Below are 25,564 nucleotides of genomic sequence, written 5' to 3' on the forward strand. Positions count from 1 at the left end.
GGCTATAAAAGGGTCGTGCAGCCCCACCTTCTGGGTGGCCATCTGCAGGGAGGGGGCCTTCACCCCAGGCTGGGAGCACAGCTGGGCAGTTAGCTCTCTTCACGCATGGAGCCTGCATGGATGGGACAGAGCAGGCTGCCTCATTAGCAAAGCCAGGCAAGGCATTGTGCCTGTGGCTCCCTGCCAGCCCTCCCCACACTCCTCTGGGGCACAGACATCCCCTCGGATAGGCCTGAGGGCGCGCAGCAGCAGGGCCCCCAAGCAGCACGGCCCTCCTGCTGGGCCTCAGCTCCCTTCGCACAGGATCGGGCCCATCAGACCGCTCTCTCCCCTCCCCCGCTAACCCGGAGTTCTCAGAGCTACCCTTTAAAGCATGTGTTTGCTCTGGTTTCTCCAGGGCCGAGCATGGGGGGTTCGAATCTGTACGGTGTCACAGGGCCCCTGCTTTGCTCCACCCTGCCCATTCCCCACTGACCTTAAACTGGGCTTCCGGGGGCCCGGTGATGATGACCATCCTTTCGCTGGCATCTGGACCCTCTGCTGGTGCGATCTACGAGCCACAGAGAGGCAAGTGATTAGCAGCAACATGAGCCCGGAGCTCTCTCCCCAGGCCCCCGCATCGGAGCACTCGGACTCAGTGTGTTGTGTGGGGCTCAGCCAGATCTCTTGCAGGTGTCAGCGTGTTTAGGGTATTTCATGTTCTTTAATGGATACAGAGTGGAATTTGCTCCGTCTACAAAGAGCCTGATTTCACACTAGAGTAGTTCAGAACTGGAGCCGGTTGGGATACAAGGATTTTCCCCAGGAAAAATTTAGACAAAAATGAATTCCCTCTCCTTTTCATCGGCACTTCCCTTTGAATTTCTGAGGGTTTTCAGCAAAAGGGGATGTTGCTTGCAAACATTTCTGTTGTGCTGAAAGGCCCAGATGGCCTGACAAACTCTGCCGAGACCCGAGCATTTGGATGTCGTGCAGAAGGGCTTGCAGACTTGCACAGCTCGCTAGATCTCTGCCTGCATGTTGCTGAAAAAATAAGGCAGCTCTGGACATGCAATTGGCTGCACTGGACTGAGCCCAGCCTGTCCCAAGTCCAGCACAAACAGGGAAGTGTGCGCTCACAGTGCCCATGGTGACAGGCACCTGGAGGCTTGAGGGGGTCAGTTACAAGGTGTGATAGCAGATGCTAGCGGGCAGCATGCCTTTATTTAGCCCCCACCGACTTCAGGGGAGTGGCACTGGGGGGTCTGTTAGGTGGAAATGGGATCAGACAGGCCCTCTGTCTCGAGACAAGCTCAACACAAGAGTCCAGCAGCATTTGCCATGACACTCAAACTGCCTCCACATGGGAAGAGTTAACCACTGATTCATGCCTGGAGATGGGCGTTAAGTTCACCCTGACTCAGGAATGACACGCTGGATGACCCATGCTGCGGTGGCCTGGAACCCAGCCCTCAAGTGGTTGTGTGCCTGTCTGCATCACTGAGTCACTGCCCATGAGTATCAGCTGCTCCCTATGGCAAGCTGCCTTTCGGGGACCCAGCCACATTCCCCTGAGGGGTTGGGCTGTGTGGGGAGGGGGCACTGTTGTGGGGAGGTATTCGGTCTTTGCATGTCAAAAGCCATGTGAGCAGACATGGCTCAGCAGCTGGGGGCTCAGCCTGCCCTCGCTATGGGCTTCCCCCGGACTCAAGGGGAGGAGCTGTGTCCCTGGTTACAGTGGAATGGGAGCTGCTGACGGTGTCTGTATTCAGTATACTCTAGCTCAGCCCAGAAGAGGGAGAGTTCATTTCTCCTAGGTGAATGAACGAAGAGTGGCAGGTCATGGCTGCCTTCACTGCACAGGTCAGCCTGGTGATCGGCATCTGGGTCTGAGCACCTGGGTGAGCCCAGCCGGGTGTGGGCAGCCCCACGGCAAAGCCCTGCCCCCAGCACTCTGTTTCCCTCCTCCTGTATTCCCCGCAGCAGCCAGAAGTGATGCTGGAGGCAGGTAAGCTGAACAAATGGAACTTTATTAAATCCTGTGCACTGCTGTGTCCACGTGGCTGCATTGCGTCCAGCCCAACTCCCTGCACTGCCTGGCCTGCTAGTGTCCCCTCAGGGAGCATGGGCCCAATGACTCCAGTCCCACTGGTCATGGTCTATCTTCCCGGTTTTACAGACATTGTGATACAGCCTGACACTCAGCTCCCACCCCAGGTCCGTCGGCCAGAGCAGAGCTGGGCTTGTCTTTACCCAGACTCAACTGGTCACAGGCTCTGGGACATACTTTGATCTCCTCAGCAGGCGACTGCACCAGGAGCGACCTAGCTCCATCTTCCCATCACCTCTCTCCAAGCCCAGCGAACTGTCTCTGGAGTCTCCTCCGTCCCTGAAAGGTTGGCCTCTGCATGGTTCTGTCCCTCCGGGCTCTCTCTGGGTTCTGTGTCTGCTGGCTCCCAAGTGTCTCCTCGTCCTTCTGGTCATTTGTCCCTCCTGTGCAGTCACCTTGTGTGATCTGTGCGCCACTGCACCCCTCACCTCTTCTTTCTAGTACCTCCTTTCTCTGCTTCTTGGCCATCTCCTTCACAGCATCTCCATTCTTCTGGCTGCAACAGATCTCCCTTTACTGGTAGAGGGTTTTGGTCCTTCACCCCACTATTTCCTTGGTATGGACTGTTTGGCTCCCCTGTGTGCCAAAAACACAAACAAAGAAGAAGAGGAGGAGGAGGAGGAGGAAAAGGAAACAGCCTTGTGTAACAGTCTCTTAGCTGTTTTCATGGCTGATTCCATCTTTCTATTATCTGGGGGTATGCTGGGGAAGAAGCAGGCTGGTCAAACTCCCCGTAGCATGCAAACTCCTGGAATTCTTCTGAGGCAAGCTGGGGTTTGTTGTTGCTGAACACAGTGCCTACAAGGCCATAACTTGAAGAGTGGGCCTTCAGCTTGCCCATAACTGACTTGCTTCTTGTATCAGGCAGGGAATCAATCTCCCAAAATCTGAATAGCACTGCTTTTCCTTGAAGGTAAATATGTCTGCTCACACCTTTTCCCACGGGTGGGCAGGCAGCTCACGTGGCAAGAGTGTCTCTTTCTGCTGGCGGCTATCATGTGACAGGCAAGTGTCATAGAATCACAGGGTTGGAAGGGACCTCAGGAAGTCATCTAGTCCAACCCCCTGCTCAAAGCAGGACCAATCCCCCATTTTTGCCCCAGATCCCTAAATGGCCCCCTCAAGGATTGAGCTCACAACCCTGGGTTTAGCAGGCCAATGCTCAAACCACTGAGTTATCCCTCCCTTCTATCCATGGGCAGAGTTGTGTAGCCATTCACAGCTAGTAAATACACTCTCAAGCTAGGCTCAGACAGCTGTCAATTGCCTGACATCCTTTCTTACTGTGGCAAGGACGATAGTTCTCTGTCCTCAAAATAGGATTCCGACCTACACTTTCAGTTCATCTTTCATTTGAAAATATGGTTCTGCTCCTACCAGAAGTTGTTTTTTGTCTTCTGGCCTCTGTGGTTGGATGTCTTTTTCTGCAGCCTCTTTGGGAGACAGCTCTCCTGCCTGGTAGTACTTCAGGGTGGGGGCATCCATTATAATTTGTTTCAGTGCGTCCAATGCTTACTGTTGGGGACTTGCCCAGCCTCACTCAATATCCAGCCTCAGGAGCTCTTGTATGGGTTCCGCTACTGCAGCCAGGTGTGGACAGAACTTGGACAGAACACTTTGTCATTCCTACAAACCGCTGTACCCCTTTCACACCCACTGGAGCTTGTCTTGAGCTTGTTGGGATCTGCTTTCAGTCCCCTTGCTGTGAGCTGGTGTCCAGTGTACAGCACCTCATGCTGTTTGAGTTGCTTCCCCGCCCCCCGAGTTGAGTTTTACGTTTTTGCCCCAGCATCATTGTAGAAAAGTCTGTTGTTTTCTGTCATTGTCTTGTTCAGCTTCTGTATCGTTGCTCTCTTCACCTACAATGAGGATATCTGCAATTATTTTCACCCCAGGCAGTCCTTCCAGCACTTGGCTGAATCTTCTTTGGAACACATCTGGTGCTGGGCTGATGTCCATCAGCATGCACAGCCTAGAGTGACCACACAGCGAGTGTGAAAAATCGGGATAGAGGGTGGTGGTGGTGGTAATAGGAGCCTATATGAGAAAAAGCCCCAAATTTTGGGACTGTCCCTATAAAATCAGGATATCTGGTCACCCGGCACAGCCACCTGTAGTGACCAAATGATGTTGCAAAGGTTGTCAGCCAGCTTATTTGCCAAAACCGATTCCTTACATCTGACACCATAAAGATTCACCTTTGGAGAGTTCTTGCAAGATGGCATCAATGGTGGTCAGTGGATAGGGTCATCTTTTCAGCCTCTGGTTCAGTGCCTTTGGGTCTATGCAGATGTGTAATTGGCTTCTATACACCTCCACGCCGCGTACTGAGGCTATACTGGCCTCTGCATGTGCTATGATACCCCCACTCTGCAGACTATTGAGTTCCTTGTGCCCTGGATTACACAGTGCTACCAGAGCTGTCCTTTGTGGTAAGTGCACAGGTTCCATTGTGGGGTTTATTTCCAGGCACAGCTTTCCTGCTAGGCCCCTGTTGCCTTGGAAAACATCCCCATATGCTTTTGCCATTGCCTCCATCGACCATGGGACTCCTCAGGGATCAGTTTTGGGACCAATTTTATTTAATCTTTTTATTACTGACCTCGGCACAAAAAGTGGGAGTGTGCTAACAAAGTTTGCAGATGATACAAAGCTGGGAGGTATTGCCAATTTAGAGAAGGACCGGGATATCATACAGGAGGATCTCGATGACCTTGTAAACTGGAGTAATAGTAATAGGATAAAATTTAATAGTGAGAAGTGTAAGGTTATGCATTTACGGATTAATAACAAGAATTTTAGTTATAAGCTGGGGACGCATCAATTAGAAGTAACAGAGGAGGAGAAGGACCTTGGAGTATTGGTTGATCATAGGAGGACTATGAGCTGCCAATGTGATATGGCTGTGAAAAAAAGCTAATGCGGCCTTGGGATGCATCAGGAGAGGTATTTCCAGTAGGGATAAGGAGGTTTTAGTACAAGGCACTGGTGAGACCTCACCTGGAATACTATGTGCAGTTCTGGTCTCCCATGTTTAAGAAGGATGAATTCAAACTGGAACAGGTACAGAGAAGGGCTACTAGGATGATCCAAGGAATGGAAAACTTGTCTTATGAAAGGAGACTCAAGGAGCTTGGCTTGTTTAGCCTAACTAAAAGAAGGTTGAGGGGAGATATGATTGCTCTCTATAAATATATCAGAGGAATAAATACCAGAGAGGGAGAGGAATTAATTAAGCTCAGTAGCAACGTGGACACAAGAACAAATGGATATAAACTGGCCACCAGGAAGTTTAGACCTGAAATTAGACGAAGGTTTCTAACCATCAGAAGAGTGAAGTTTTGGAATAGCCTTCTAAGGGAAGCAGTGGGGGCAAAAGATCTATCTGGCTTTAAGATTTAACTCGATAAGTTTATGGAGGAGATGGTATGATGGGATAACATGATTTTGGTAATTAAATATTCATGGTAAATAGGCCTAATGGCCTGTGATGGGATTTTAGATGCAGTGGGATCTGAGTTACCCAGGAAAGAATTTTCTGTAGTATCTGGCAGGTGAATCTTGCCCATATGCTCAGGGTTTAGCTGATTGCCATATTTGGGTCGGGAAGGAATTTTCCTCCAGGGCAGATTGGAAGAGGCCCTGGAGGTTTTTTGCCTTCCTCTGTAGTATAGGGCAAGGGTCACTTGCTGGAGGATTCTCTTTTCCTTGAAGTCTTTAAACCACGATTTGAGGACTTCAATAGCTCAGACATAGGTGAGAGGTTTCTCGCAGGAATGGGTGGGTGAAATTCTGTGGCCTGCGTTGTACAGGAGGTCAGACTAGATGATCATAATGGTCCTTTCTGACTTTAGTATATATGAATCTTCTTGCTCTGCAGCTGTGAAATTCTGATGCTGCCCTCGGTCACATCCAGGGCTTGTACGGCTGTATGCCCCAAGATGGGTCTGTGGTGCTTACCATCGGCCAACACAAACTTCAGCTGGCACCGGCTGTTTTTTTCCAGGCTAGTTTCTAGGGGGGGACATTTTTTTCTATGGGGTGCATTGTGCTCTCATTATTATTATTACGTTATTAGATTGCACCTGCTCTTTGTAATGGGTGTGAGAGTCCAATTCACCCCAAGGAATCACATCTGAGGAGACCCCGCTCTCCAGCTTAAATTGCACAGGGTGTTTCCTTGTTAACATTGCTGCATGAATGAAGGTTGGTACTGTCTCCTCCTGCTTTCCCGTCCCAACAGCCTGAGCCCGATATGTCCATCTTGCACAAGTCTGACTGAATCTCTGGGGATCTTTGTCTGCTTTGCCCACACTGGTTCAGCTGGTCTTGTTCCTTGCAATGCTATCCTAGCACAGGGCTCATCTCTACCTACTCTTGCTGTCTCCCTAGGTAAATTCATCACATGGAGCCCTGGCCACCTTCTCGCCGTTGCTGTTTTCTCAGTGCACGTACTTCTGGGGCTGTCATCCTTTCTCTTGAAACTTTCGCTGCATGTCCCATATCTAAGCATCTGTCTAGTCTGAGATCACCTTCCCAGAGTAGCTGCTCCTGCAGGCGGGATCCCAAGTGCTGCAGAGTGTCCTGTCCTGAATCAGGGAGTCTGACAAGTCCCCAGAATCGCATGTGAAAGCCAGGGTGTGTAAGGCAGTAGCATAGGGGTCCATCCCCTTCCCTTAGGATGGGTCTCTAGTCACTCTGCACTTTTGTTCTGCTTTGGGAAGCAATAGTTCACTGCTGTGAGGCTTGAGGCCATGGTGAACTTCAGAGTGGTGCCGACTGCTCTGCTCTGTTCCTTAGTATGGTAAAGTAGCAATTTCACTTTCCTGTTGTCGTCCTCCTACGTGGCCAGGTCTCTACAAAGCTCAGCTCCTCCTCCTCCCTCTGGGTCCATCGCTGGGCTAGGTTTGCGTCTGCACAATCCAGGGCTAGGGTGTGTCAGACCGAGTGCCACGGCTCACGCCGCCAGCTGCTGTCCTGCAGAGAACTCACTGCTTCGGTGCTGCCAACGCGTTTCATTTGCAAAGAGTGAGGCTGGAGGTGGGTAAGCTGAACAAGTGGAACTTTATTAAACTGCGCACGGCTCTGTCCATGAGGCCACGTTGTGTCCAGCCCAGCTGCTCGCACTGCCTGTTCTGCTGGTGTCCCATCACTAACAGTCCCTCCAGGGAACAAGGGTGTTCTGACTCCATGTGTCTGGAGGCACACCCCATGGGTCTGTGTGCCAAGACTCTCGGATTAATTCTCAGGCAGTTGAGTTGAACGCAGACAAACTTTTCTGTTCTTTTTTTTGGGGGGTGGGTGGGTGGGGAGAGGAGTAGAGAGGTGGGATTGTGGGAAGGGATTGGAGGCCTATCAGCACTTGAGTGATTTAGCCTGTCCTCACTTCAAAGGGAAGGTTCCAGCCTGAGCTCAAGTGGAGACTGGGCTCTACCTACCCCCAGGGTCAAATAGTCAGGGCTTAAAGCACCTCCAGACCCAGGTCAGAGGTTATTCTGTGTGGTAGGGAGGTTTGGGCTAAAACCTGAATCACACCTGGATTAACTGTGCAGTGAAGACAGACCCTCAGGTAGTAAACTGGTGCTCAGCACCTTCTAGATAGCTGCCATGCGTATTCCATGCCACCCCAAGCAGCACTGCATAGTGGGCAGAGAACACTGCTCTGAGAGCACGGATGGGGGCACTCCACAGGTCACTCCCCCAACATCGGGTTCAGTGGGAGCATGGGAAGTGGATGAGAAGTAACTAAGAACATAAGAATGGCCATACTGGGTCAGACCAAAGGTCCATCTAGCCCAGTATCCTATCTTCTGACAGTGGCCTATGCCCGGTGCCGGAGAGGGAATGAACAGAACAAGTAATCATGAAGTGATCCATCCGTCGCCCATTCCCAGCTTCTGGCAAACAGAGGCTAGGGACACCATCCCTGCCCATCCTGGCTAATAGCCACTGATGGACCTATCCTCATGAACTTACCTAGTTCTTTTTTTTAACTCTGTCATCCTCTTGGCCTTCACAACATCCTCTGGCAAGGAATTCCACAGGCTGACTGTGCTTTGTGTGAAGAAATACTTCTCGTTTGTTTTAAACCTGCTGCCTATTAATTTTGTTTGGTGATCTCTAGTTTGTGTGTTATGAGAAGGAGTAATGACAGGTTTCAGAGTAACAGCCGTTGTTAGTCTGTATTCACAAAAAGAAAAGAAGTACTTGTGGCACCTTAGAGACTAACCAATTTATTTGAGCATAAGCTTTTGTGAGCTACAGCTCACTTCATCGGATGCATACTGTGGAAAGCGTAGAAGATCTTTTTAGCTAACCAAAAAGACCTTCTACACTTTCCACAGTATGCATCCGATGAAGTGAGCTGCAGCTCACGAAAGCTTATGCTCAAATAAATTGGTTAGTCTCTAAGGTGCCACAAGTACTTCTTTTCTTTTTGAGAAGGAGTAAATAACACTTCCTTATTTACTTTCTCCACATCAGTCATGATTTTCAACCTCTATCATATCCCCCCTTAGTCGTCTCTTTTCCAAGCTGAAAAGTCCCATTCTTATTAATCGCTCCTCATATGGAAGCCGTTCCAAACCCCTAATAATTTTTGTTGCCCTTTTTTCTACCTTTTTCAATTCCAATATATCTTTTCTGAGATAAGAAAAACTAAGAAAAAAAAGAGATGGAGAGATGTCCTCCAAATGTAGGGAGTAAGGGTGCTGTGCTGCCCGCCGTTTTATTTGTGGGAGTGTCCTGCCAGCTCTTCCACAGGTGCACTTTCACCATGAAAAATGTACTGGGTTGTACCCTATCCTGCTGCTGCTGCCTTGTGACGGGCAAAAATAAACTGTTCCTGGTGAGAGAGTGGAGTGAGTCCTTCGTACCAGGAAAGGGGACTCCCTGTCTCTTGTTACAGTGATTCAACCACAGCAAACTATTTTATCTACCAAGTGACCATACTTTTTCTAAAGGATCTTAGGGGGACTTGACCTGTGAGAGGTCTTGGTCTGTGTCCAGCATTAAATATCCCCGTCCATTCAGCTTCCCTGATGGTTTGATAATTGTGCACTAGAAAGCACATGGGGGCTATTCCATTCAAGAAGTATGTGTGTTTGCAGCCTTCTTGTTCAACCAGAAACACACTCTGCACACAGGACGCAGCTCTGAGGGTTTCACACTGGCATGCTTTTCTCCAAAGCTCCTTAGCACCCCGACACTGGTCAGATTGAACTCGGATTTCTCCCCAAGTGGCTCCAGTAAAACAAGGACTGGGTCGATGGGGAAGGAAGCCGCACCGAAGAGACAGGAATCACTGGTAGCAGGTGTGTGTCACCTCTGGTGTGGGTTAGTAGTCTAGTGGTTAGAGTAGGACTGGGAGGCAGGAGATTCTAGCCTCGCCACCACCGCCTTACTCAAATCACTTCAAACTTATGGCCAACAATTTCAAACAGGGGGGAATCAAATTAGGCGGGTAGGTCCATATTGAGGCACCTGCCTGTCAGAGCAGCTCAGCACCTGCCGCTCCCGTCACTTTCAGTGCGGACCGGCTTAAAATGGAGCCATTCCGACAAATGTCTCATTTTGAAGCGGTCAGGTTTGAATACTGCATTTCTGCCCCTCCATTTCCCTAGCGGTTTGATGGGGACTATCCCATTCACCCACATGGAGGCCAGCAGCACTGGTACAATGCCTCCCTCTGAGGAGTCAGCTAATCACCATTGCTGCGGCATTCCTCACACCAGAAGAGCTGTACAGGTTTCACGGCACCCCCTGTAGCTCACGGAAGCTGAGAGATTTGGGGATAGCAGACGCTCTGGAGTGACATCCCCTCGCTGGCTCACGAGAGGATCTCGCCATCAACAGACATGATGCGTGAGGGGAGAGATCAGAGCCCACAGGGGGACAGAGATGAAGAAAAGAAGCATTGGCACCAGAGCCTGAAATGGATTTAGGTGCAGCTGGGGTTCTCAAACCCGGTGTCTCAAGGTACCGATTCTTTTCTCCATGTCGGCTGGGCAGCTGGCTGACAGACACCCGAGAGGACGACAACGGTGGGGATGAAGGCAGCCAGCAAGGCTCTTTGCTTACCTTGATTGAGGCGCCAGCGAATCTCGCCAGCTGTTTAATGTGTTGGCCTTTCTTCCCAATGATGGCACCCACTGCCTGCGTCGGGATGAATAAATTCACAACCTCCTGTGCCGGCAACTGAGAGGAGAGAGAGACAAATATAGAGATCTCAGATGGAACCCAGCCTGCCTGCTGCTTTCCCAGCCGCTTGGCAGGCAGGGCAGGGAATCATTTTGTGGCTCTCAGCCCCATGCAATTGGGGTACAGCTGATTTGCCCTCTGCGGGAGAAATGAAATCTGCAAAGCTGAGCATTTTTAAAATGCCCATGAAATCATGCTCTTCTCCTACGACGGGGGTGGGCAGGTTTCTCTTATTATTATGCATTTCACTGCTTATGAAGACCTAGATATTTGAAATGTCACACCCCAGGAAGGCATCTAAATATCTGAATGGGCATTTGAGTTTTCAGATGATGCGTAAACAAGCAGGCACACAGGGCAGCATGCAAGGGATGCGATCTGCATGTGGCACAGTGCAGCGAGAGACAGGGAAGGAGAGAGAAGCGCGGAGGCAACTGCGACGCAAACAAAATCTTCACGCACACGTATGTGGACAGCTTCTGTGTGCTCTGACCCCCACAGGCCAGAAAAAGGAGATTCCTGGCCTGGAAGGGCCCAGCGTGAGGGCCTACACAGAACAGACCGGAGACTTCAACTGAAGATCCTTATCCGTCTTGCAGGCGAGCGAAGCTTGCTCAGTGAGCGTTGGCAAAGGGCTCTGAGCCCTTTCCAAGGCGACAGGGGCTGTAACGCTAACACGACAGGTCCACCGCTTGCCACGTAGGCGCACACAGCACAGTCTCCAAAGAGCGTGTCTCCACACAGGCTCTCAGGCTGACACACAGTCAGCGAGGCGAGATCTGGGGGAGACAGAGGGCCCAGCCCACTCCTCTTCCAACTCCCCCTGAGAACTGCAACTGGAGCAGGCCCAGGTCATAACCACAGTGGCAGACAGAAGTCACCCAGATAATGTGGCTCAGACACAAAGTGATACACAGGTCAAGAGCCTGCATAAAAAGAATCTCCCCTTACTACCGTCAGGCCTGCTCTTGCAGCTTGTACCCAGGCAATCGCACCAGTCACAATGGGTCTACTCAGCCCAGCTGCTGGCTCGGGCCCCATGGGAGAATGTGACAGGAAGTGCTGGTGGTAGGTCTAGGAGAGCAATTTCCCTAAGAAATCATCTGAAGCTCTGCTGAGCCTGACGGCAGAACTAGCTGATAGCAGCCAAGCATATTCTGAGCATCGCTTAAACGAACCCCCTTCCTTACTTTTCAGATAGGCTGACCGAAGCAGGCCCTGTTTGGGAGGCTGAGGCTGACTGCCCTGAGCACACCTCCGAGCAATGCGAATGGCTCCAGAACGCAGTGTGATGGCTAGAAACCTAGGCCGACTCCCGGACACGGTCATGCAGGAAATGCTGCGGTGCTGCTACGATTGGTCATGGAAACGTGCGTCTCCGGACGCGCGGCCCTTCCCCCTTCTGAAAGCCCCGTGAGACACCTGCCTTCTCAGACTAGCTGACCCAAGCGACATGAATACAGAGACCGTGGGGACCTGACCCCCCCCCGGCCCCCAACTCCATGTCACACCACACTCATTCCCAAGGCCGCCGGGGGCCGCACTCACACACAGCAGGTGAGCACGGATGCACACTCCACAGACCTGCTCTCCTGCTGCTCACCAGCTGGGTCTGGAGGGAGACACACCACCTTGCTCAGCAGGCTTTACCAGCGCCCCCTCTGCCGTTCTGGCTTAGAAGACCCTCAAAGATGCAGGGTCCTCAAGTACATGTGCACCCCGGCACTCAGAGAAGGACAGGCTGGAGGAAGGGCTGGGGAAAGGCAGTGTTACCGACTCCTGTGATTTTGGCATGGTGGTGAGGGAAATCTTAGACTACCACAACCACAGCAACCCCTGCCCGGGTGATGAAGGGTGTTGATCTCCAGAGCTGGCAATTTCTATGTTTCAAAAAGCAAAAGTCACTTCTCTGAAGCAGAAGCCACACCCATAGCTTTGGCTGTGTTTCCTACGCACACACAGCAATGTGGCCTCCACCTCTGACTGCAGCTCCTACCAGCCAATGGTTTTATGACCTTATTCGGGTGCCACTCCACATCCACCAAGGCCAGGCAACTGGCCCCTTTTCGGAAGTCCCTAGTTAGTGCTGACTCACCATGTTCAGCACAGAATCTGGAGCACACCTAACAGACCTGCCAGTTCTTAATCCAAACTTCCCTAGGATCCTCGAGATCCATCGAGTACTATGCGGCCACCCCAGGCCTGTGAACATTCTCTCCTGATGGCTTTTTGGCTTTTACCATCTGCATTTCTCATCTCGGCTGCTTCGTGCAATGTTTTGATTTGGTAAAACCAACAATCCAATTGTGCCACGTTTAAAAGGTTCAACAATCCAACCCACCGCTGAGCGTTTCTCAACCTCCTCCCCTAAGCGCTAGAAAGAAGAGCATGTGCCACTGTGTGTGCCTCTGACTGGCTAAAAGACCATCGTTCTCACTAAACACTGCCACTAAACACGTTCTCACTAAACACTGGTGAAAGGGAGAGGGAGAAGAAGGCCCCCAGGTAGGGCTTACAGAAGATTTAAAGGCCATTTCTGGGAGCTCAGAGGCCCCTGGTAAAAGCAAGTACTATCTGAGGTTGCTCTACACAGTTTTGATTCCGATTTAGCTATTTTGGGTAGGGCTGCAAGTTTATACCCGTCTAGTGAAAGCGTCAGGACACCTAATACAGACGCCGTTGTACTGTCACAGAACCGGCATGCAGAGCGGCCATTGGTGGGTGCTACAGGAAGGCACCGAGTAGGGGCCAGTCCCGGTCTCCTCATCCAAGGGGCTGCACCCACCATTCATTCCAAGGCCCATTCCAAACCCAGCAGCAATGGACACTGGCCCTTTTTCAGAGGGCCGAGTGAGGCTGTAGGAGTGAAGCGTCAGGCTACGCTCTGGGGAAATGCTGGCTCTTGCTCTTTTACCGCCTCCGCCAGGGCTCAGCACAGGACCCCAGGTCACACTCCTTTCCTCCCAGGATCTGCATGTGGCTCTGTCCCCAATGGGCACAAACACCCACAACTTCTCTCTCAGGTGAACAGCCTGGCCCAGAGGGTGTGTCCATTATCTAACACCTCGCCTGGGGCAGCTCCCAACCTGGGGTTCTCCCCCCGAAAAGGGCACTGGCACAAAGACGGCAGCAGCAACAAGCTGCCCAGGAAAGCTGCCGTAGCAGCTCCCATGTGCAGCGGCGGAAAGGAGAAACCACCTGTGGCCACAGCCATGTGCAAATGCTCACTCGGAGCACGTGACAGCTTTACAACCTCCCCAGGCATCAGCTGGCTCAGGAGACAGAGGTACCTAGCCTGCTCTCAGGGCCATGCCTGATTCCAGCCCAGGCTGGTAGCATTAGGGGCCTACATAAACGGAGTGGGCGGGACTCTGTCCGCCTCTCACTGCGGGGCATGTGGCTCAGTGTCCCAGCCTGGAGCCAAGCAGCGAAATAGCCAGTGCTAGCAGGTGGGGTTGAGGTGCTCAGGGCGCTGTGTGGAGAGGCTGGCATTGTGCCAGCGCAGTAGATGAAGGGGCAGTGGGGTCTCTAGGCTGACAGTCCAACCAGGGTAAATCATGAGGCAATGGCAGGTGTGGTGCAGCAGGGCGTTTTCGGGGAGTCACTCATCTCTGGCTCTTGTCTGTAAAGGCTGCAAGGCCTTCACGGAGCACGGAGCCCTAGGCCAGTGGTTCCCATGAGGAGAACACATGCTGCCTTAGCCTATGGCTGAGGCTCTTCCCGGGGATCTCTTGACTTGAGGCAGATGGTGCTTCCTCCTGAGGCTTTGTCCTGCAGCCTGATACGCAGGCAGAGGTGGCTTCAGCCCCCAGTCTGAGTTCCAGCCCTGGCCAACCAGATCTCCAAACTGCTAGCTCTGTACTCATCCCGGGACCGGGCTAGCACTGGGGGAAGGGGCTCAGGGTCAGAGAGAGTCTGGCGATGAACGACTCTCAGGGACAAAGCCCAGGAGCATAAGCACAAACCCACGCTCCCCGCTGGGGCTGACTCTCGGGGAGGCCAGCACTACAGACCCTGCTCCGGAGGGGACCCCAGGGCTGCACAGTGGGGTGGGGGGGAGGGGCCGCCAGGGCTCCCCACCCATGAGCCTCCTGTGGAGGAGCTGGGCTGGAATTGCCTTGCTGCCCACACGTGCAGAGCAGCAACACAAGGGACCCAGTGCTCTCCTTGTGGCTCTCTGCATGCTCATCAGGAGCACCTGGTGCCGCACTGCATCAGCCATCCCTCTCTCACAGCAGCCGTACCCGTGTGCCCCTTGCAGGGGAAAGGCCCCCACCACTCTGCACCCCGGTACAGGGAAGGTGCTGCCAAGTGTCTTTGACCTGCCCTTTAAAAGGCTCAGTTCATCACCCCCCTTCCTCGCTGAGCACACATGGGGAGACAGTAAATGCACCAGGAGAATTCTCGGGGGCTAAAGGAAAACCACAGCCCCTGCTGCTTCCTCCTGGCGGCTGGGTTTAAATCCTGGGGGCTCGGCTTTGTCACGTCATGTGCAGTGAGAGTGCACTGCCAAGCCTCTGGGTGCCGGGACTGGAACAGCTCTGGCACCAAGGCCTGCGGAGACACAGGAGAGTTGCCCAGGCCATGCCGTGCTGCGGGGGGAGCCCTGCGCGGGCGCCGATGTGCTGGCTTTTGCAGAGGAAAGTGGGAACGGACTCGGAAAAGGACTCAACGTTTTCCTGCAGGCGTCTGGATTCCACAGCCTCATTTCCAGCGACCGCATCACTGCAGCCGGCTGCCAGGAGGGCACTGACCTGGCACGCTCATTGCAATGGCAGAGCAGCACCGGACAGAATCACAGCCAAGAGAGGAACGCGGGGGCCAAGCAGGGCGAGCGGTGCCAGCACGGGCAGAGCGGGCACTTACAGAGTGCTGCTGTGGGAAGGCGCCAATGGGGGAGGCTCCATACAGACCCGAGAGGTATGCCGAGGGGCTCTATGGCAGGAAAGAAAACACAGTCAGTGCGGGTTCCCAGACAGCACGGTCCGTACACACCACGCCTGTGCTACGTCTGGGGGCTGGCTGCTGGGGATCTACCCCCAGCACCTCAGTGAGCACATACACAGGAACCTTCCCTGCGTCCCCTGCCATTGCGTCTGCCGTACTTTCTAAGACGGGGGTCCCAAGACAGACCGAGAACCAGGCCTGAGGCTGAGGCCCCAGGCGAAATGTTGGCCCCCTCCTGCAGGCAAATCACAACTCCAGCGCTGATGTAAATGAGCCCAGCTGAAACTGATGGAGGCCCATGCAGGCCATACACATCTGGAGCATATCCTGACAACCTCCTGGATGACCCCCATTCAGGTGCTCCCCAGTGACGCTAGAATCTCTGGACATTGCTCTACAGGGAGCTCTCTCGCTTTCCTGCTCGCACAATATGTCCATGGAAATACACTAGTCACCCACACCTGGCGTATGACAGCGTCCCCCTGGGGAGAGCCAGGCACCACAGGAGGGGTCCCAAGGCTGGAGCCTTGTGGCGAAGTGGAGAACGAGACAAGAGACAAGGAGAGAGAACAGCCAGGGTTGTGCAGGGGCTGGCACCTAGAGTCTGCAAGGTGCTGCCCCATAAACACACCATGACAGCACTCTCTGTACGAGGGATGTACGTGGCGGTAACTGACAAGGGCCTGACCCTGCTCCCACTCAGCTCATGGCATGGGACAGCTCAAGCTCAGACCTTGCAGCTGACCTGGAGTGCACAGCCGAGCCATGAAGTGGAGTTATGGCCTGGCTGCTGATGGGATCAGGACTGTAATAAAATGTGTCACCAACTGGTCCAAAGGAGGCAGCAAAAGGCAGGAGGAACCTTAGACTTCGACGAATGGCCCTGAGGGGGGAGCAGGCTGCACTAGCCACCCGGTCCTGCAGAGAGGAGGAAGTTGGGCATGACTGCAACTAGGACAGGGTGAAAACAGCGTGATCTCCAACACCTGTAGCAATCCCTCCCAAGAGGAAGAGAGTCATGCAGGTAGGTCTAACCCTAGGCACAGTTACACCTTGGGTGACATGAGGAAAGGCAGTGGAACCAGAGAAGGGATCAGGGTTAAGGTGTGTGAGAAACTAAGGCCTGCGCTACACTACAGCTGCCTTACATCAGCCTAGTCAGTGTCTACACCACAGCCTTGCTCCCGCTGAAGTAAGTGCCCTGCTACACCGACATGATAACTCCACCTCCACGAGGGGCGTAGGCTTTATGTGGTGTAGTTAGGGCGACGCAGTGTCTCTGTAGATGTTGCCTTACTTACATCAGCTGTTGTTTGTCAATGTCACAGGTCCACAAGGAAGCTGTGAAACTGACAAGAAAGGTGGGTAGGTTTCCTGTTGCAAACCCTGTGCTGGGCTCGCAGCTGGGGCTCTCGCCCCAGGGCGCGTGGGGGCTCCAGCTGTGAACCTGCTACCACCCAGGCTCTCAGCTCCCCGCAGAGCTAACCAGCTGGAACCTGGCCCGGGCTCCTAGTTACCCGCTAGCTGCCTGGCAGCCACCCACGCTCTGGGTGCAGAGCTCCCCACTGGAGCCCAGCTGACCCCTGGGGCTCCTGGCTCCCCACTCCCTGCTGGGAGCGGGCAGACACCTGGGCTCCAGGCACGGAGCTCCACGCTTGGATCCTGGGCAGCTGCTGGACTCCTGGCGGGGAGCTGAGAGCTGCGGGTGGGGGGAAGCTGGGTCTCGGCAAGGAGCTCCGTGTGGAGCTGTGAGCTCAGGCTCTGAGCCCCCACGCTACCCCTTTTAAGTTGGTGGAAGCCTGCCCGGTGAGGACACGCACCACCGACAGCAGGGTAGCATGGACATGAAAAACAGCAGTAATCACTGTGGGGGCTGTAAATTGAACTAACATAGGTCGACTTCATTTTGTAGTGTAGACAAGTTCTGAGTGTGAATCTCCAGTTGATGCAGCAGAGCTGGGGCGTAGCAGGCTGGCTGGGATTACAGAGCTTTGCGTGTGAAGGCAGCAAGGCAACCATGCTGTGCTCAGCACTGGCTCCTATCCTCTCTGTTCCTGTCACACTCAGCTCCCCTGGGCCTCAGGCCCAGCCCTCAGCTCCGCGTGGGCCTCCTGTGCGGGCTGGGTGTTGGGCGTGCACTCATGGGGGGTCAGTCTGGTCCCTCGGCTGGTACGTTTCACCCCTGCCCCTACCCGGTCTGGTCTGTGTAGACTGCAGCCTTTTCCGGAGAGGGACTGTCCATCCAGTGCCAGGTACAAAGGGCCTGGGACCATGAGGCACTACTGCAAGCCACAGAACATGCTCTACAGAGGGGAAACTGAGGTACAGAGGTGAAGCGACTTGCCTACGGTCACCAAGCAGGTGAGTGGCAGAGCCAGGACCAGAACCAGGTCTCCTGATTTCCAAGCCACCGTCCTACCCACCAGGCCACATGGCCGGCCGCCACACGATCCTCCGCACTCACACCCGTAAACACACACAGAACAAAAATAGCAGAGGGGCCTGCTGTCCACCAAGGGTCTGTCTCCAAACATTCAACAGACAAACAGTATCCGAACAAAGCCCGTAGCCATTCTCAGTGCATTCACCTTCCCGGGGGAAGCCGTTAGAGCTTGAATACTTTGGAGGCACAAGAAACAGACGACTTGATGTGTGCACGTATTGATGAATACAAGACATGTATGTCCCACCGAACAGTGCTTTTGTGGGAGACCCGCACAGCTCTGCTGAGACATCCTCGCATTATGTATTTCATGAAGTCCTTTTTTGCAATACCCTCAACAGAAACATTGCACAGCTCGGTGGGGCTTTTGCTGATCTGCAGCAGCCTCAGATAGCATCACCTGATATTACTGTGTGCGACTGACACAGCTGTCTGCGCTGCCTGCCGTACCACTGGCTAGTGCAAGAAGTCTCTGCCGGAACACCAGGAGCGCCTGGGCCTCCAGGAGCAAAGACTGCAAACAAAAATGGCTTCTCCATGTCCTGGCTTATTAGAAGGGATTTAAAGCCACCAAGTGAAACATCTAAACCTTGATTCCATGAGCATTAATTCCCTTCAACTTTTCAGTCACCCAAGCATCTCCAAGCAGGCATATTTGATATCAAAGTGCACATGGATGTATTATTTGGCCTTAATTTGCAATAGGATTTCCACAGAGGACCCTCTCCCTTTCGGCTGACTGAACTTTATACAATAGATGTTTGCAAATCCCCTTACAAAGGTTTTGATAAAGAAAACAAAACAGAGCCCAGTTCGTTGGGCAGCAGGGTGAATTTTGCATGTTTTAGCCCTTTTTCTAAAACAGCGTGCATCAGATCTTCGGGGGGCTGATCACGAGCAGCTGTCACCTCGCTCATCGCAGGAGATCTGCGGGATACAGCCAGGCGTTTGTAGCTCTTTCACGTCTGCTATGACTGTACAGAGCGACACAAATGACAGACTCAAAATGCACAGTGACTAACGACGCTAGCTGCTTGTAGGGCAATGGGTCCATTTGTCTGGGCAGATGGAGGCAGAACTGTACCCCTCAGATGGGAATGCACATGCATAGCACTAACATACCAGTCTGCATCTCCCCATCCCCCCGGCACACACCACTCATGCACACACATGCATCCTCTGCTTCCCAGGAGAGCTCTCCTGAGTGGTACATTCTTTCAACCCTATGCCCTGTCTCTAATTTCACTCCATTCCCCACCTGTTGTGCATATACATCTATAGGTCGTGTAACCTATAGGTATCAGAATGGGAACAGGGCTATCTACCCTTCCTCCCCCTTTGCCCAAGAAACAGAAGGGAAGGAAGTAGCTTAGTGTGAGACCTCTCCACTCGTGGTTAGGCTGACAAGGAGAGGGCAGGGAGCCAACACTTGGCCTGGAGCACTTTTTATATTTGGCATAATAAATTATTTAATTTTTCCTCTAAAAATAAACTGCCAAGTAGCCTTGCTGGGGCTTTGGGGGGTCACAGGAGTTTGCTGGGAATGTATGCTCCTCCCTTATATCATGTGCACGTTCCCAAAGTAATGGACCAGACCTAAGAACACGTGAAAGTCGACATGCAGTGTTCATGAGGAAAACACACACTCACAAATACACCACGCAGAAAAGCATGGACAGATATACACACACGCTGTTTTTGCAGTCAACATTTTGTGTCTTTTCTGCACCATCACCTAAATATTTCAACTCTGAATGGTGTAAAACTCACCATCCTTCTTCGATCACTCGGCTGCTATGGTTTTTAGAAAAACTAAAGAAGTAAATAGACTTGTTCTCAGCTCCAAATAGTTACAGCAGCTGAACTGAAATGGTGACATGGAGTGTTAGATACGCTGTCCATCAGGGGTTTATCTGCAGGAGTTAAAAGCCAGCTCAGTGATTTCCTGTAGTGCTATCCAAAAATCAAGAAGGTATGAAATAATCACTCCATATCAGCAAATCAAGCTGATCGTACAATCCTCTCAACATGTTCTATCTATGCATCTCTGTCTACCTACTGTGCAGGCAGACTAGGAAGAACACAGCTCAGAACACACAGTCACTTATCATATACGGCTCTGGGCTCTCTATCCACTTTCACAAACGGACGCCAAGGTAGTTGTCCCAACTCTGGACACGCAGGCGCAGAGAGTGAAGTGTCCACTCCAAGGCGTGGCTGGCACCTGTCTGCCTGGGCCCAGGCAGTCCCAGCAGTGGCTCAGCCAGGGGCTGGTTTTGAAAACTGGTCCGATTGGGTTGGTTTTGCCTCGCGCCTCCAGAGAGTGCAGCGGCGGTGCGTGTCGTCACAATCCCACCTCTGAAAGGCACTGCTGCACCGTTAATGGGGCAACGCCAGCATGGCTGGTTAAAAAATGATCCCACTCGTTTTGAAACCATCGAGTAATAAATACAGTTCCCATGAACTGACATCAAAGCTGTCTGACACCCGACAAACGCGCAGCCCTCCTCCAGGATGAAACTATTACTCAGCATTACTCACACTAGCTCTGTCTTTTTATGACATTTCATCCACTTCCAAGCCAAGGGCTGCTCTGCATGCCTGCAGGAGCCTTTCCCAGGTCTCTCTCGCTGCCCCCTCAAAGAGCCTCGCCCTGCTTTCTGAGAATCACCCTGCATGGGCTCTGTTGGGGTACTCAGATCCCTGCTTAGCCAGAGCTAGGATGGGCATGGCCAGGCAGGCTGTGTCTGAGGTAACCCACCCCAAGTAATTCAGGCTTTTACAGAGGACAGTGCACTTGGAGTTGCACCAGAAATGGGTTGGGAGGCAGTGCAGAGTGAAGAGCGCAGAAGTCCTGTGTCTGTCAGCCCAGCCCACTTGAGAGCTGGCCGCAGCACATGAAGTTTCTGACTGACCTTCAGCTGTAGAGCGTGTTACACCAGGAGAGCATGGAAGAGCCAAAGTTAAAGCTGAAGCCTGCCCCTAACAGGCCATCCCAGATAAAGGACCCCACCCCCACCCCCCGGGGTAGCGTGCCCAGTGGGAGTTCCGGAGCAGCGATGGACACACACAGACAAAGACTGTGAAGACCCCTCACAAAGAGGAGGAAAGATTCACAATCTTCTTCATAGAACCACCGAAATGCAGGGCTGGAAGGGACCTCGAGAGGTCATTAATTCCAGCCCCCTGCGCTGAGACGGGACCAAGTAAACCTAGATCATCCCTGACAGATGTTTGTGCAACCGGTTCTTAAACACCTCCAGTGATGGGAATTCCACAACCTCCCTTGGAAGCCTGTTCCGGAGCTCAATTACCCTTATAGGTAGAAAGTTTTTCTTCACATCTAACCTAAATCTCCATTGCTGCAGATGAACTTCTTGTCCTACCTTCAGTGGACATGGAGATCAACTGATCGCTTTATAACAGCCCTTAACGTATTTGAAGACTATCAGGTCCCCCCTCAGTCTTCTTTTCTCAAGACTAAATATGCCCAGTGTTTTTAACCTTTCCTCATAGGTCAGGTTTTCTAAATCTTTGAACATTTTTGTTGCTCCCCTCTGGACTTTCTCCAATTTGTCCATGTCTTTCCTGAAGCGTAGCGTCCAGAATCGGATACGCTACTGCAGCTGGGGCCTCACCAGTGCCGAGAAGAGCAGTACTATCTCGTCCTATGTCTTACATAGGAGATGCCTGTCAATACACCTCAGATTGATAGTAGCTTCTTTCGCAGCTGCATCACACTGTTGACTAGAACCCCAGATCCTTTTCAGCAGCACTGACATCTAGCCAGTTAGTCCCCATTTTGTACTTGTGCGTTTGATTTTTCCCTCCTAAGTGTCATACTCTGTATTTGTCTTTATTGAATTCCATCTGTTTGAATTCAGACCAATTCTCCAATTTGGCAAAGTCGTTTTGAATTCTAATCCTGTCCTCCAAAGTGCTGGCAGCCCCTCCCTCCGTGGTGTCACCCCAAATTTTATAAGCACTCTCTCCACTTCATTATCCAAGTCATTAATGAAAATATTGAATAGCACTAGACCCAGGACTGAGCCGTACGTGTCTCACTAAATACGCCCTCCCAGTCTGACAGCACACCATTAATAACTACTCTTTGAGTAGGTCTTTCAACCAGTTGTGCACCCACCTTTATAGGAATTCCATCTAGACCCCATTTCCCTAGTTGGCTTATAGGAACGTTATGTGGGACTGTGTCAAAGCCTCACTAAAAATCAAGCTCTCTCATGGCTACTGCTCCTGCCTATGCACTCAGCCAGTAAACCTGCTCTGCTCCTACCCAGCTGCACCATCTCTGTCTGGGATGAGCTTTCACCCAGGAACCTTGCTCACTCAGGCACTAGGAAAGCAAGCTGGCCCCAGAACCTGGCTTCACATGGAGCTGAGAATCACCAGCTGGCCAGGTCTCAGTCTACAGTGAGATGGGTAGAGATGAGGGAATCCAGAGGGTGCTGGATTTGGCTCATCACTACCTCCTTTAACTGTCCATAGCCCAAATCCTGGCCTTGTTACGGTTTTTAATTCCCACTGACTTCTGCCTAAGCAGCTGCTGAGTATGGACACCAGGTCTGGGCATTATGTAGAAGTGTTTGATGTGAACGCAAAGTGTGCTTATTCCAGGGTTTGCAGCGGCGTGTGCAGAGCCTGGGATCACCCACCAGCAATATGTGCTGTTCTACAAACTTGTCACCCGCAGACATGCAGGTGTGCAGACCCCAGCCCCGCCCCATTCCATGGGCCAGCTGGGTAGGGGAGCATGCTCTGCACCCCTGAAGTGGGGAAGCACAAGGTGCATTGCTCCTGCTGGCGCAGTGCAGAGATTTAAAACCACAGCAAGCCCTTAAAGGAAAAAAATACTTACAAAAGTACTGACCTAGGCCTAACTGGGAGTGATTATACACAAGTCTATACAGTGCTGGGGCGCTGCTTCTCCTTTCTGCATACCCAGCCCCAAAAATAGCACGTGAGGCCCCATCCTGATGGGATCACCAAATCTCCACAGGCTGAGGAAAGCTGCCGGCGCCTGAAGAGCTCATACTCCAGCAAGACGCAGGATCTCCCTGGTGCTGGGGTATAAACAAATCCTCCCAAAACCATCAAGAAAAAGCAGTGCTCTTACACAAGAGTGTATACGGGACACCTCCTGCCAAAGCCACCTCTGTCCTCAATAGAGGGTTAGCATGAGAGTGTTTCCTCCTAACCCCACTGAGCTAGGGGGACACACCCTGCACGTACGCACACACACAGGCTTGGCCTGCCAGGTACTCACCGCAAAGGGGTTGTAGGAGGCAGCCGCAGCTCCGCGGGCCCCCGCTGCAGAGGGCAGCATGGACAGCCCAGTGGAGAAGATCCCCAGTGCGCTGAGGTTCAGCCCTGGGATCAAGTTGGCTTGTTGCTAGAAGTGCAAAACACAGAGAGGTGGGAAACATGGAACAAACGGGAGGGGGGGGGGGGGGCGGGAGAGGGGAACCACATGCGCCCAAGTGCCCAATGACTCCTACACGTCCGCCCAGAGAGCTCGATCCAGTGGGTCCCATTCCGCATCAGCCCCCATGACGGGCAGAACGACCTGCAAACACCCCAGAGCCAACTTTGCCTGCTCCCACTGGACTAACTCTGGCTCCGGCCCTGACATTTTGAGGTCTCTACTGGGAGAATAGGAGCAGCAGGAAAGGGGCGCTTACGTTGACAGCGACAATGTCATTCTCATAGGCCTCTCGCAACTTCTTCATGATCTCCACTTCGGCATTGGAGCAGGCCTCGATGTTGCCCTTCACCGTGATGGTCCGTTCAGGGTTATAAATGGTTAAATCCTGTAAACTAAGCAGTTGCGGACAGGTGAACTTGCCTCCATCAAGGCAACAGAAAAGCAAGCCGCCATCACCCTCCAGCTCAGAGCAGAGAACCTTCTCCTTGGAGCAGCCAGGAAAACCCAGGGCTGCAGATTATCCCCCACCAGCCAGCCACCTCCACTGGCCATTGTGCAGGGGAGCATAGCCTGAATGTCCTGTTTCCATTCCAGACCTTCCGAACACGGCTCGCTTTACTGGCACCCATGCCTTCACCAGTGCCGGGCTGGGTGGAGCACCCCTGCCTGTGTCTGTGCACCTTTGGAGGAGTCCTACGCTGGCTCCACACAGTCACGTTCACAGCACGTACCCTGAGGGCTGGCCTCAGCAGCTCCCCTGACGCTCACCTCCCACAGCCAGAGATCAAGGAGCCCGGTTTTGGGCCATGCAGTAGCTCTCTGGGCTGGAGGTGGGTTGTTCTCCTCTGCCAGGATATCACAACTTACGGAGAGATGGTGATCTTGGTCCCTGTGTCTTGCTCAATTTTCTTCAGGTTTCGTCCCTCTTTGCCAATCAGTCTCCCAACTAGACTGTTGTGTGCTAAGATTTTCAAGGGAACTTCTTCGGCGCTAAAAGAAACAAAAAGCGTTTTGGTGGTTTTTGTAAGTTCCTTTTTCCTGTTCTCCTATCACCAGTATGCTCCAAACCGTGGAGTTCTCCTGGCCAGGAACACACACAAAAAGAAAAGAAAAGTAGGACAAAAACATCACATGGACTTTTTTTCATTGCAAAACCCATACGTTTGTAGAGTCCTTGTCATGTAAAGAATCTGAAATGAGTCCTCTCTGCACTTACAGAAAATCCAGAAAAATAGCTCCTCCTGAAGCTAACCGTTTGGGGCAGGAGGGGAATCAAAATAACCCTGCTCAAGAAAAACTGATTGCAACTGGGGCTGGTCAAAAATGGGTTGGTATTTTCCCATGAAAAAATTCAAACTAAACAAAAACAATTTTTCATTTGGTTCAAACTTTAGGCGACTTTTAAATTTTTTCAATGAAACAAGCTGAATTGCTAATATTTGTTTCAAATTGCTGTTTGGAAAAAAGGAAATATCGACTCAAATCTCCAGAACACAGAAAATGGACTCCCATTCCAGCAGGGAGAAGGGGAGAGAAAAAGCAAAAGCATTGAAAGCATGGGTCCTAAGGCATTACTTAAAGCCTGAGGCTTTACAGGTGGGCTGGTTTCCTTTACTGTCAGACCAGGCGTGTTCTAGTAACCAAAACTGTACATCAATTAGTTGCGCTGACTAAGCCTTTTAAACACACGAACATATTAAACCAAATCCCCATTCTTTTACATGGGCAACTACCACATTTTCTCTGGACCTCTGGGGATTTATTCTTCAAATCAGCTCGTTACTCTCCATCACTGTCTCCCCCCGCCTGGTGCGTATGCCTGCAGGAATCCTCCTCCTGCAGAGTGCTCTGTGCGGAACACTTACGATTTAGTCTCATCAGCTTCTTTCTGCATGATATCGAGGATCATGCGGCACGCTTCGGAGCACCCTTCGGGGCTGGCGTGGATGGTGATTGGCTTCTCAGCAGCACCGGCATTCTCCTTCCGATGGATGTCTACCCTGCACCAAGAGAATCAGCACAGAGAAACCCCTGAGATCAGACTGATGTCATAACAAGGCACTTAAGTGAAGCATCAAAGAAAGTGCATCTACACTGTTGTCTACAGACAGTACTCCTGAACCAGGAGTCACGCTCACGCTGCTGAAACCAGCTCTGAACCAACTGTCCTGAAGGGACCAAAATTCAGCAAGTGGCTGCAGAACCGTGGAAAACTCACTAGATACACTCACCATTCAGGACAGGTTTGTTTCAAGGTCTGTTAAACTTTTTGCAGGAATCCAGGCCTAAGTTGTGAATGACTGATGGCCCAGATTTGCGTGAACCCAGACTGACTTCTACTAAACATGGGGTTTCAAACAATGTTGGCACTAAACCAGGTTCAACTCAGATTTTGACTTTGTTTGGCTGTACGATTTGGGGTTCATTTGCAAGTGAAAATCAA

At 52.1% G+C, this 25,564-nt stretch overlaps 1 protein-coding gene across 2 annotated transcripts in view; it reads right to left on the bottom strand.

Annotated features, from left to right (window-relative positions):
• Nucleotides 1-25,564, bottom strand: part of IGF2BP2 (insulin like growth factor 2 mRNA binding protein 2) — a 101,601-nt gene that overhangs the window by 6,412 nt on the left and 69,625 nt on the right. The window contains exons 7-13 of one of the 2 annotated variants that reach the window (XM_077826053.1): nucleotides 24,987-25,121; nucleotides 23,989-24,111; nucleotides 23,378-23,513; nucleotides 22,963-23,088; nucleotides 15,155-15,223; nucleotides 10,169-10,285; nucleotides 476-550 (exon numbers count right to left, since the gene is read on the bottom strand). In XM_077826053.1, the coding sequence (XP_077682179.1) occupies nucleotides 476-550; nucleotides 10,169-10,285; nucleotides 15,155-15,223; nucleotides 22,963-23,088; nucleotides 23,378-23,513; nucleotides 23,989-24,111; nucleotides 24,987-25,121 (781 nt within the window). The remainder of the gene's footprint in view (nucleotides 1-475; nucleotides 551-10,168; nucleotides 10,286-15,154; nucleotides 15,224-22,962; nucleotides 23,089-23,377; nucleotides 23,514-23,988; nucleotides 24,112-24,986; nucleotides 25,122-25,564) is intronic. The other variant, XM_077826054.1, reaches the window with a different exon arrangement.

The sequence above is a fragment of the Eretmochelys imbricata genome, chromosome 9, assembly GCF_965152235.1.
Source record: "Eretmochelys imbricata isolate rEreImb1 chromosome 9, rEreImb1.hap1, whole genome shotgun sequence".
NCBI lineage: Eukaryota > Metazoa > Chordata > Testudines > Cheloniidae > Eretmochelys > Eretmochelys imbricata.